This window comes from Schistocerca nitens, chromosome 2 (assembly GCF_023898315.1).
Source record: "Schistocerca nitens isolate TAMUIC-IGC-003100 chromosome 2, iqSchNite1.1, whole genome shotgun sequence".
In the NCBI taxonomy this organism is placed as follows: domain Eukaryota; kingdom Metazoa; phylum Arthropoda; class Insecta; order Orthoptera; family Acrididae; genus Schistocerca; species Schistocerca nitens.
Genome location: NC_064615.1, coordinates 62,913,077 through 62,925,088, shown reverse-complemented (window position 1 = coordinate 62,925,088; position 12,012 = coordinate 62,913,077). Strand labels below are relative to the sequence as shown.

Sequence of the window (12,012 nt, the reverse complement as noted above, 5' to 3'; positions counted from 1 at the left end):
TCACGACTTTTAACTTTTCGTGGCATGGAAAAAGTGTTGTCACTCGTGTTCCGCACGCAAATTAAGTGACGCATTCTGAGTGGCGTCATTTGAGTTTCACGTGGAAGCCCACACATGTAAAAATGAGATCTCTGCTTCGCTGCGATCCATCGTAGAAACTCTGGTTGTAACTGACCAATAGCTGCAGGGTAGACGAGAGATCTTCCACTGTATTGGCTCTCACGTGTCTTAAACACATTCAAACTGCTGCTGTTTAGTAGTATGCGAAACGGTCAACATAACACAGTGATCGAGGTTTTGGAAGCACTGTGTTTTTTTTAGAAAATAAGTTTTATATGTTTATGTAGTAGTTTGTGTTCTTTTATACAAAATGACAGCAGCGAAAGAAGAAACATACATCCCTGATATCATTGTTGATTCTACTTCTGGGGTGACATACAAGAAAGGGCGGTTTTTCGGAAAGGTGGGTTGCGAAAAAGGTGTTGGATTGGATGTGATTTTATTTAGATACGGAGTAACTGTTTGTGCTACATTATTCATCATGATTTGCAGGGTGGATTTGCAAGGTGCTATGAAATTACAGACACAAAAACGGGGAATATTTATGCCGGGAAGATCATCCCTAAACGCTTAATGAAATCAAGTAATCAGCGAGACAAGATTAGTCAAGAAATACAGATTCATAGCAGTTTAAGCCACAATAATGTTGTTGGTTTTTACGGATATTTTGAAGACAATTACAATATTTACATCGTCTTGGAGTTATGCCGCAGTAGGGTGAGTACGATTGTGTTTGCCGTAGTTTAGGTCGGCGTTGACCAGTTGCAGTACATTGACTTTCTTTTTTAGTCGCTCATGGAACTTCATAAGCGGAGGAAAGCATTGACGGAACCAGAAGTTCGGTATTTTTTGCACCACTTGACTCTTGGAGTGATGTATTTACACCAACGTAAAGTGATCCACAGAGATTTAAAATTGGGCAATCTGTTTTTAAATGAGAATTTAGAAGTCAAAATAGGTGATTTTGGTTTGGCAGCGAGACTGGAATTTGATGGCGAACGAAAAAAGTAAGTAGTTATCGTGTATTAATGGCTCAGGTCATCTAGTAGCTAAAGTGTTGAAATTGGTGTTGAAAGATCAATTTAATAAAGACTTGATTTCGTTACAGGACTGTTTGTGGGACACCGAACTACATAGCTCCCGAGATTATCAACAAGAAAGGACATAGTTACGAAGTGGATATATGGTCAATTGGCTGCATCATGTAAGTCTAATTTTCTAATCAGGTTGTTATAAAATATAGCGATACCACCTATTTCTAAATAATAAACCTTTTTTTTTTTTTGCGGTTTAGTGTTTCTTTGGATTCTAAACTTCTGTGGTCAGAATGTGTATGTCCTGGTATGAGGTAGGCCCTGTGTGTGATTCAATATTTAACTTGTCTCATGTGCAAGTAGTAAAACAAGGTGTATCTTGAACTTAAATTGAGTGTTTATTCCAGTGCCTTGTAGTAAATTGTTTTTGCTTCCCTTCGAAGATATTGTCGAGCTACTTCAAAATTACAAATAGGAACCATTCTCTAGCCTGTTAGTTTGGAGGTTGTAGCAGATATTCTCGAATGCTTTGTTAGGCATATGATATGCTATTAGGCTATTTAATTCTCTTCATGTGTAACATGCAGTGTTTACTTCCTATGTGATAATTTTGGTACCATTATGGTGCTCGATTTAACATATAAAAATTCACAGCTTAGGAATTCAGGGTAGTAACAAGAAGGAAAGCAGTGCACAGAAGAGGCGAATAAGCAGCAAAATGAGATTTATGAACATTAAAGTGAGTTGTGCCCTGTGAATGTGTTTTGCTTTGGAAGAAAGTCTTGTGACAGAGACCTAAAATGTACATCAGTTTTTCCTTTGTGCCTGTCTGCAGCTTTCTCGTTTATATGGTGTTTAATGAGCCACAATTTTCATAAAACCTTTATTCCATCCTGGACTTTACATTGATTTGATTAGCAATTTCCTACAACAGCTGCAGTCTCATGGAGTATGATGACTTCCTCTTGTTGCCCATGGATTGTTTCTGCCCAAAGCCAAAGTTAATGTGTAGCTACATACCACAGCATTGTAGTATACACTACTTGTGCTGTGAGGATGGGGTGGTGCTTATTTCCTCCACACTTAACCCTTCTCCCCCTGTCCACAGCTGCTTGTAACCCAGCCAGCATTAGTCTGCTTATGCCCTCAACATCCACTGCCAAAGGGGGTTGGGGGTGATATTGTGTGTATAGTTAATTGAAATTACATGATGCAGAAGGCAGCACATAGTCCTATAACCCGGAATTATAGTTTGAAAATGAAAGTGTGGGCCACTTTAGAATTTTTTTTTCGTTCTTGGGATTAGATGGTCAGTTTTGTTTCCTTGAGCCATGGTTTCAGATTCTGTAGAATAAAATTTCTGTTCACAATGGTGGAAGACATGTTTCAGTCTGTCATATTCGGTGGTAGTGAATGTAACAGAACATATAGGAGATGTATAAAGTGCTGTATTCTATGTACGTGATAATGGAATTGATGACTGAAAACAAAGGTTATTAAAGGTACAACAACAAGACATATCCTAATCTATTGGATGCTTGCGTGTTTTCATGTGTGAAAGACTAACTTAAGAGTGCATTACTTTCCACACTTGGTAGCAACAGCTTTGTTCTACTGGTCTGTTTATTAAGTATGATTGGTTTTGGCCCATGATAACATTTGATCAAGGAAAAATTTCTGGATAGGCTTAATAGAAGACTAGAAGTCTATTATACTCAGGAATCAGATGTCCCATATAAAATGTCATAATTTCAGAAGTTACTAATCTGCAAGTACACATTTTTTATATCTAAAAACATTTGTTTCCTTCTTCACTTCTGATACATGTTCAACACAAAACCGGATCTGTTGAGAAAATAGTGGAACAACCGATAACAAAAAACTATAAACCTGTTATGTATTTTCTGTAATGGATGATAAATGTGACGAGTGCTGTATGTGCCTGAGGAAGGAATTGCAGCAGTTGCTTATGCATGGTGGTGATTTCTTCCTCCCCCCCCCCCCCCCCCCCCCGTCATATTTATCTCAGATCTATATAATAATAATAATAAAAAAACGAATTCTGTGTGGTTAGAGTGTGAAGTTATTGCCAGCCATTCCTTCACTTAAACTGTACTAGGCTTTCTAATCAACATTTGCCCAGTTTGTGTTATCTTAACTGTGAAACTGAAAGCTAATACCAGTACTTTCTTTTACTTCTGAAATGCACAGTGGGCCACTGAGTTTGAAACTCTCATTTCGCGAGCTAGAAGCTGTAGTGTCGAATCTCCTCCATTCATATTACACTGAGAGTAGGTTTGGAAATACACACAAAGCATGAATGTATTTATACTTGGTTTTTTACACTCTCATTTCCTTACTTTAGCAGTCAAACATTAATCTTTTGTCCCATCATCAGGATTTGAACTGGCTGCCTTAGGCAGACAACACCCATCATTAGTGATGGGTGGGTAGAAATGTACACCTTATCTGTGCATATATGGATTTTACGAGTCGGAAGACTTCACCCTCCATGTGTCCGCAGCTTGTGGTCTTGCGGTCGCGTTCACGCTTTCCAAGCGTGGGGTCCCAGGTTCGATTCCCGGTTGGGTCAGGGATTTTCACCTGCCTCGAGATGATTGTGTGTTTGTGTTGTCCTCATCATTTCATCATCATTCCTGAAAGTGACGAGGTTGGACTGAGCAAAGATTGGGAAATTGTACAGGTGCTGATAACCGCGCAGTTGAGAGCCCCACAAACCAAACATCATCTTCTTTTAAACCTCCATGTGAAAAGTTTTACTAACTGAAAAAAGGGTACTATAGCTTTTGCAGCCTCATACCTGTTTTTTGGGTTTATTCCACTGACTTTTGGGTATTAAGTTACTTACTTCTCTAAATAGTTGCAAATTATAGAAACTTGTTAGTATTTTGTCTTCACTCAGCTTTGTGAAGGATTTAAAAGTACGTAAACAAACATAATTGGTTTCATGTACCATTTGTATGGCCACTCTTAGTGACAGTCATTTGACATTCACTCACGGTCACCGTCTGTCAATGGTGGCTATGTGCTGACCATTTATGTAACAAACAAGATGTTCAATTTTATTGGTGGAAGTTTTTTCTTTTTTTTCCCTGCCCACTCCACCAAACATGTAGAAAATTCTGGGGAAGTTCAGTGAGGAGTCTTGTGACAACATCATGAAGTCGAATGTTGAATGTAATACCTGTAATTATATGTAAATAAAGAAATTTAAGATGCAACATGTTTCCAAAATTTTGACTATTTTCACACAGACAGGTAGTATATGCATTTGGGGACATTAAATGAAGCACAATAAGCTGTTTGTTACACCTTTTTGTGAGATTATTACACTTTGTACCTGTCCCCTTCTATTCCATGTGTAAACACCTCTCTCCCTCCCCCCCTCCCCTGCCCCAATTTCTACCTGCCTTTTAATAGATTAGACATTATTTTCCTGCTCTCTTCTTCAACAGGATTTTAAGATTTGGTTCAAGCAGAATTACACAATGATCAATACATATTAAAAGGTATCCAGAATGAGATTTTCACTCTGCAGCGGAGTGTGCGCTGATATGAAACTTCCTGGCAGATTAAAACTGTGTGCCCGACCGAGACTCGAACCCGGGACCTTTGCCTTTCGCGGGCAAGTGCTCTACCAACTGAGCTACCGAAGCACAACTCACGCCCGGTACTCACAGCTTTACTTCTGCCAGTATCTCGTCTCCTACCTTCCAAACTTTACAGAAGCTCTCCTGCGAACCTTGCAGAACTAGCACTCCTGAAAGAAAGGATATAGCGGAGACATGGCTTAAGCTGTGAGTACCGGGCGTGAGTCGTGCTTCGGTAGCTCAGTTGGTAGAGCACTTGCCCGCGAAAGGCAAAGGTCCCGAGTTCGAGTCTCGGTCGGGCACACAGTTTTAATCTGCCAGGAAATTTCATATTAAAAAGTAATTTATATTTATGTAAAGCACCAGTAATTATTCCTGCCACCAGGAACAGTGGTTAACCTTACTAACAAGTCAATCTCAGTAACAGTGGTAAACTTGTATCTGTGAAGTCTAATGAAATTTAAACAAGGATGCTGTAGCTGTTGACACTTAATTTAGTACTGACATGAATTTAACGGGTCCCAACTATTGACTGTGTACTGTCTTGTTCACAGCATTCGTGTGAAACTGAGTTTTCACAATAAAATCATGCCAAATGTTAAGAAGCTGTGTTCCATTCCAGAAGAATTTAAGACTCAGTTTTCAAAATTCATAGCATCATTCAGCCGTGTACAGTCGTTAAGTAAATTTATCCGCGGATGATGAGTATCAAAGAAACAGAAAAACCGAGTGCATTCAGAATGACAGACATTGTAAGAATGTTGAACTTTGAACTTTGCTAGTTGAAACCTAAGCAAACTACTCTAATGCACACCTTTGCTTCAAATTTTGAAAAGCAGTAGTATCTGAATGATAAGTGCAGATGTTAACTTGGCATTAATCCAGTCAAGATTCCAGCCCACAAGGTTAACAATACTGCATCTAATCATTTTTGAGAGGTATACTCAAAGGTTAATGCCTGCCTCCTTAGCAAAGTGGTTAGTGCGTCTGCCATACAGCGGGCTCGGGTTTGATTTGTGGCAGTCGGAGATTTTCTGCGCTTGGCAACTGGGTGTTCATGTCGTCATTATTTCATCCTCATTGACATGCAAGTTGCCCAATGTGACATCTGAAGACTTGCAACTCGGCGACCAAACTTCCCCAGCTGCGGACTCCTGGACGTCAATGCAATCAGATTTTCAATACTGGATGAGACCACTCTGTGAAAAAGTAACATACAACCAATTTATGGGAATGTTGTAAAGAAAATGAGGCAGTCAGTAAATTTTTGAAGTGGGATTTGTTTTCGATGAATCTACTGATATGCAAAGGTATATTCTGAATGTGTTGATTTTTGTCCATCATGTGGTGAATTGGTAAAACCTATCCTTTTCAAAATGTATGAACTTGAAGATAAATGCCTGCATGATAATGCAGTTATTGTATGAACCTATAGCTAGGAGCTTACAGTATGAAATTACGGCTTACGAATGACATATCATGCTGCATATTTTCAGCTTTTCAACACTTAAGTAGGACGTGACCCAACCTCAACAATGTGAGATGTCCATATTGTATTTGTGAAAGTAACAGGCTGAATTACTGCTGGGTAAATGACTTCATCGTTGCTCTGAAGAAGATTCTGGTAAAGGCTGCCAGCTATTAAGTTTGCTGTCAGGAAATAGCAGGGCTCCGTTTTCCACAGTTTCCTGCCATCGCAAGTTGGGATACTGGTATAAGATGCACAGTTATCTTGTGCAAATACATTGATAAGATCAAACATTTCAAATGTGCCCTAGCCTCAATGGATCCATTAGCCATCAAGCAGGCCGAGCAGTTCAAAGACCTAGAGTTGGAACTTTTTGTGGTTTATGGCTACAAGTATTTGCTTGATGTGATTAAAGATTTGGAAGATGATGGTGTGGGTGGATTAGGAGTAACAGTGGAAGGAGTGTTAGGGACAGCCTTGGTGGATTTACTAAAGTCAGATTCGAATTAAATTTGAAGAACATTCCAGATTTGTAAACCTCTTAGAGTGCTGATAAGTTAGGGTCCCTTATTTTCAGTAGGTGTCAAACAGATCTTTGACAATATAGGAAGTTATTGAGCTCAAAGCTCCAATCACTTGGTGCCAAAAACATTGATATTGTGTGTGTAATCCAGTATGGCAGAACCCTGTAAATGGAATAAAGTTAATGTAGCTGATTTAAACCCAATAACATTATTTCATTAGATCTTTTTTTGTATGTATTTCCAGAACCTTTTTGCCCCTCTGTTCTTACCATAATTTGCATCTTAAAATCCTTTCACAACTTATAAGCTACTGTTTCTTGTCTTCATTGTTAAGTAATTTCCACTTCTGAACCTGGAGATCCTCACTTTCTCTATATTGACAGCCTGTGCCCTACTGCCAGGTCATTTATCATTTTGCTGTTGTTTACTTATTTCCCATCAATTACAAATTGCATGTTATCATGTGACTGTTGTGCTTGCAGTCCATTCTGCCTACATCCATTCTTATTTCTTTCTATACCCAAGCTATGTGGAGAAATGGTTTTGCACACTGCACTTTCATACAGGAGGACAGCTGTTCAAATCACCAACTTGATATTCAGATGTAGCTTCCCTGTGATTTCCTTAAGTCACGTAACGCAGATTCTGGGACAGTTCCTTCAAAAGGGCACAACTGATCTCCTTCCTGATGCAAGATTGTTCTCCATCTCGATGACATTGTTGTTGGTGGGTCATTAAAGTTTAATCTTCCTTATCTTTATCTATTTACATATTAAATATGTTGCCTCATCCATGTGTATCTTTCCATGTATTTGTGCCTATCCCACTTCTGTTACCACCAGATCAGTTTTAATAAGCTTTCTGATGTGATCAATACCAAATAACGTACAGTATAGGGAATTATAATAGCTGCACAATTGGCATAATGTTGTCAAGATCGTATTCACAAGTTGGTAACTAAAATATGTGAACTTACGACTGCAATGATGATATTTGTGTGTTTCTGATTTAGTGCTTTGGATTGTTGTACTGTTTGTCTTGAGGAAAAGCACCCTGGGCAACAAGAGGGAGGCTCGGAAAGTAAAACAATATTTTTTTTTTCTCCCCTGATATTGCAGCTGGCATGTTGAAATTCCACTGCAATGTAATTTAAAGTTTGTACTACACAGTGTATTTTTTCATATGCAGCTGTAATGAGAAAAGCCTGAACTAAGAAACAAACATAGCATGCAGGTTACTGTTGTTAACTTACGGAGAGCAGTGAAGTATAGTTAGATATTTATGGGTCAAAGAGCATAAACAGAGTGAAATTCTGAGGAACGTGTGTGGCGAGTATGGAGACAATTGTATGGACCATAGCAATGTCTCCACACGGTGAGCATTTTTCAAGGACAGCAGAGTGAACCTTAGTGATTCATAACACTCTGCTTGGCTGGTAACAGCTGCAACCGTGCAGAATGTCGGAGTCATTGAGGCAGCAATTTCGAATGACTGGTGTGTGTGCTACTGTGAACATTAGGGCAGCAGTTGAGCGTCTCCTGTGATATGTGTGATATTGTTCATTACATACAGAAATTTCATACAGTTCGTTCTCACTACTGTATTTACTCGAATCTAAGACGCACTTTTTTTCTGGTTTTTGTAATCCAAAAATCCGCCTGTGGCTTAGAATAGAGTGCAAAGTAAGCAGAAGTTCTGAAAAATGTTGGTAGGTGCCGCCACAAGTAACTTCTGCCGTCGAATATATGTAGCGCTACACAGGCATGCTTTCAGGCACAAGGATAAGTACTGGCACCAAAACCTCTCCGTCAGTAAAAAAAAAAAAAAAAAAAAACAAAAAAAAAAAAAAAAAACAACAAAGTGATTCAATCTGCTAGGAATGTGCTTGTGACACTGTTTTGGAATAGGCATGATGTGCTATTGGTGGACTCCACTGAACACAGGACCACAGTCAGTGATGCAGTCTACATTAAAACTTTGGTTAAGTTGCATTGTGTCCTTCACGATAAAAGCCACAGCATTAATGCTGGTGGTGTCAAACTTCATGACAATGCTTGCCCCTTTGTCGCTGTTCCTGTTTGTGAGAAAATCGCCGGGTTTGGGTTAAGGTGTTCCAGCACCCACCGTGCATTTCAGACCTTGCACTGTCGGACTTTCACCTGTTTGGTCCCATGAAGAAATTCCAGACCAACCAACGCCTTCGCAACAGATGCAAAAGTGAAATCAGCAGTCCACAGATGGCTATACTGCAACCAAACGGACTTCTACGAACAGCGAATATTGAAACTTGTAGCATGATGAGAGAAATGTGTTGAACATAGCTGACTATTTAGAAAAGTAGGTGAAGATGCTAGTTGATTTGTGATTTTTCTTTATTTCGTTTTGTTACTTATTAAACTCTCTGGCAGTAAAATTATTGTGCAGCACTATCTGATCATCCCTCTTATCTTTCATTTCTGTTATGATAAACTTCAGTAAACTGGTTGGGGGTGGACTTCGGAGAACAAAAAAACACACGAACTACCATTTAAAATTGAATTAAAAGAATTTCCAAATGACAACTACTCTTATGCAGTATGCCTAGAAGAATTTTTGTGTATAAATTATTAATTTTACAATTACTTAAAAGATAAAATAGTGTGTAAAGATACCTTCTGTTAAACTGACATGTTCAACATTGTTACAAGGCGTTGTGTTCGTGACCTGTGGAACAAATATTAATCTAAGGCAACACTTACACTGCTGGGCAATAATTGAATTCAGTTTTTAACTGTACCTGGTAATATGAAATATTTATATGTAGTGTAAGTAATGAGCGATGTAATTAAATTTATTCACTGATCTCTCTGACAAAACTATTTTAGCTAAGTGCATTCTGAAAACTAGACTATTTCTCTTGGCCTTAGTTATTGTAATGTAAGTGATGGTACTTACATTACTGCTTATGAGGTTGGGGACAGTACTTCCCAGCGGAGACTTATGCCTGAAAACATAATTCTTATTACTATATGAAACTGTATTGAATATTTAAACAGTCGTCAAGTAATATATAAAATGCTTCTTGACAATCGCCTGCTTTTATATGAACTCAAACATCAAGTGGTTTGTCATAGGCCATTTTCATGGATTAGGGTTAAAACAGTTTAAGCCACATCATCACACCTGTTGTTAATTAAATAATGAACATGTCTCATGTGCAGAGGATATCATGAATTCCAGTGCACAACACAGGACTTTTCAGAAGCAAACATACTAATAAGTGTAAATAGAGCTCTGGCTCTGCACATGAGTTATGGCCAATTATTTAAGTAATGACAGCTATGTGTTGTTGCAGCTAGAACTATTTTATCCCTGATCTGTGACTGAAACTGGTCAATATTTGGGTTTAAAATAAAAGCAGCTGATTGTCAAACATGTAATTGTCACGAACCTGTATTGGGTGTTACGCCTGGTTATAGTTACTTGTGGAGTAATAAAAGAAATTAGTCATGTTGTGGCTGTTTTATTTTACTGTTCTTGGTTGAGTGTTTGAGAGTTGCCGTATTTATGGTCATATGTAGTTGGTTAAGTTAATGTATGTCTTCCAGGTACACGTTGTTGATTGGGAAGCCGCCATTTGAAACAAGTAGTTTAAAGGAAACCTATTCAAGAATAAAACGATGTGAATATTACTTACCGTCACAAGCAAAGATTTCAAAGTCAGCCGCAAAACTTATTAGACAGATGCTTCAACCAGATCCAAAATCTAGACCAAAAATTTCGGAGATTCCTCTAGCAGAGTTTTTCACTGACGGTAAGTAGCTCCTCATTCCTTCTTATTTGAGTTGGGTTATGTAAGTTTGGCTTTCACCTTTATCATATTGCTTCCCCTAATTTTCGTGCTAGAATTTATTGGGAAATTTGTTAGACTGATTTTCAGCTAGAGAAACAGGATTGTCATTGTTGACACTGTTACATGCCAGTGTTTTTACTGCCAGGAAATTTAAATTTTAGTTCCATGTAGGCATGCCTGACCTTCAGTACACCCATGGAGTTTAGTCAAGCATTTAGTGCTCATTAACATTTTGTTTGAGCAGTTGTGTATTTTGAATTGAGAACAGTTACACGTGTCATATTATAACTGTTTTGCATAAATAAATGTGAAGTTAGATACTGAATGGGCCGAAACTCTCATTGTATTTAGCCTTCCTCAGTATGCACCATTTTCTATTTCTGCTGCCATTCTGATTCCTAATATCTAGTAGATAGAATGTTTAATAGTTTCATTTAGAACTACAAAAACACTGGAATTGATTTACTTGCTCGGAAAATAATAATAATAATATCATCCTCACCATTAAAAAGAAGAAATTAACACAACTAAGCGAAATATCCATACCCAATACAACAAATATACAAAAGAAAACAGGAGAAAAAATTGAAAAATACGTCCAACTGGCTGAGGAAGTCAAGGACATGTGGCATCAGGATAAAGTTGACAGTATACCATTTATACCATCAACTACAGGAGTCATACCACACAATATCCACCAGTACATCAACGCAATACAGCTACATCCAAACTTATATATATATATACAACTACAGAAATCCGTAATTATTGATACATGTTCAATTACCCGAAAGTTCCTAAATGCAATATAACATACCGTACAGTTAAAAGGAAGTCATGCTTGATCAAGGTCCGCGCCACTTTCCATTTTTGACCAGACATAACGTCTGAGAAAAGAAAGAAATAATAATAATAATAATAATATAGTCTATACATATATCAAGATACAAATGGTTAATAAATGTGTGTTATTACATTGATACTGCTTACTTTATGGTTATGATGTAGATAATTATACTACTCTGATTACACATAGGGCAAATTAGTTTGTACGCCCCAAGTTAAAATTTGGTTTGTTCTAAATTATGAAAAGGGTAGATCACTACTTACCATATAGAGGAGGTGTTGAGTTGCAGGCAGGCACAAGAAAAAGCAGCTAAACATGTGAGCTTCCGACCGAAAGGCATTCTTCTAAAGCGCACAAGTACACACACTCTCTCTCTCTCTGTGTGTGTGTGTGTGTGTGTGTGTGTGTGTGTGTGTGTGTGTGTGTGTGTGTGTGCAATTTGCATGCACATGATTGTCTCTAGTCACAGACTGGACTGCAAGTAAATGCACATTATGGGAGAAGGTAATGGTGAGGGTAAGGGGTGGGTTGGGGAAGGGTAGGGATAGCAGGGTAAGAGTGGGGAACTGTGAAGTGCTGCTTGTAGGAGCATCCAGGGAAGTGGTTGGGACAGGGTAGGGCAGCTAGGTGCAGTCG

At 38.4% G+C, this 12,012-nt stretch overlaps 1 protein-coding gene across 1 annotated transcript in view; it reads left to right on the top strand.

Annotated features, from left to right (window-relative positions):
- Positions 1-233: 233 nt before the first annotated feature.
- Positions 234-12,012, top strand: part of LOC126235717 (serine/threonine-protein kinase polo) — a 70,617-nt gene continuing 58,838 nt past the window's right edge. Inside the window, exons 1-5 of the mRNA XM_049944489.1 lie at positions 234-463; positions 553-777; positions 850-1,067; positions 1,169-1,264; positions 10,285-10,490. Coding sequence (XP_049800446.1) covers positions 371-463; positions 553-777; positions 850-1,067; positions 1,169-1,264; positions 10,285-10,490 — 838 coding nt within the window. The 5' untranslated portion in view covers positions 234-370. The remainder of the gene's footprint in view (positions 464-552; positions 778-849; positions 1,068-1,168; positions 1,265-10,284; positions 10,491-12,012) is intronic.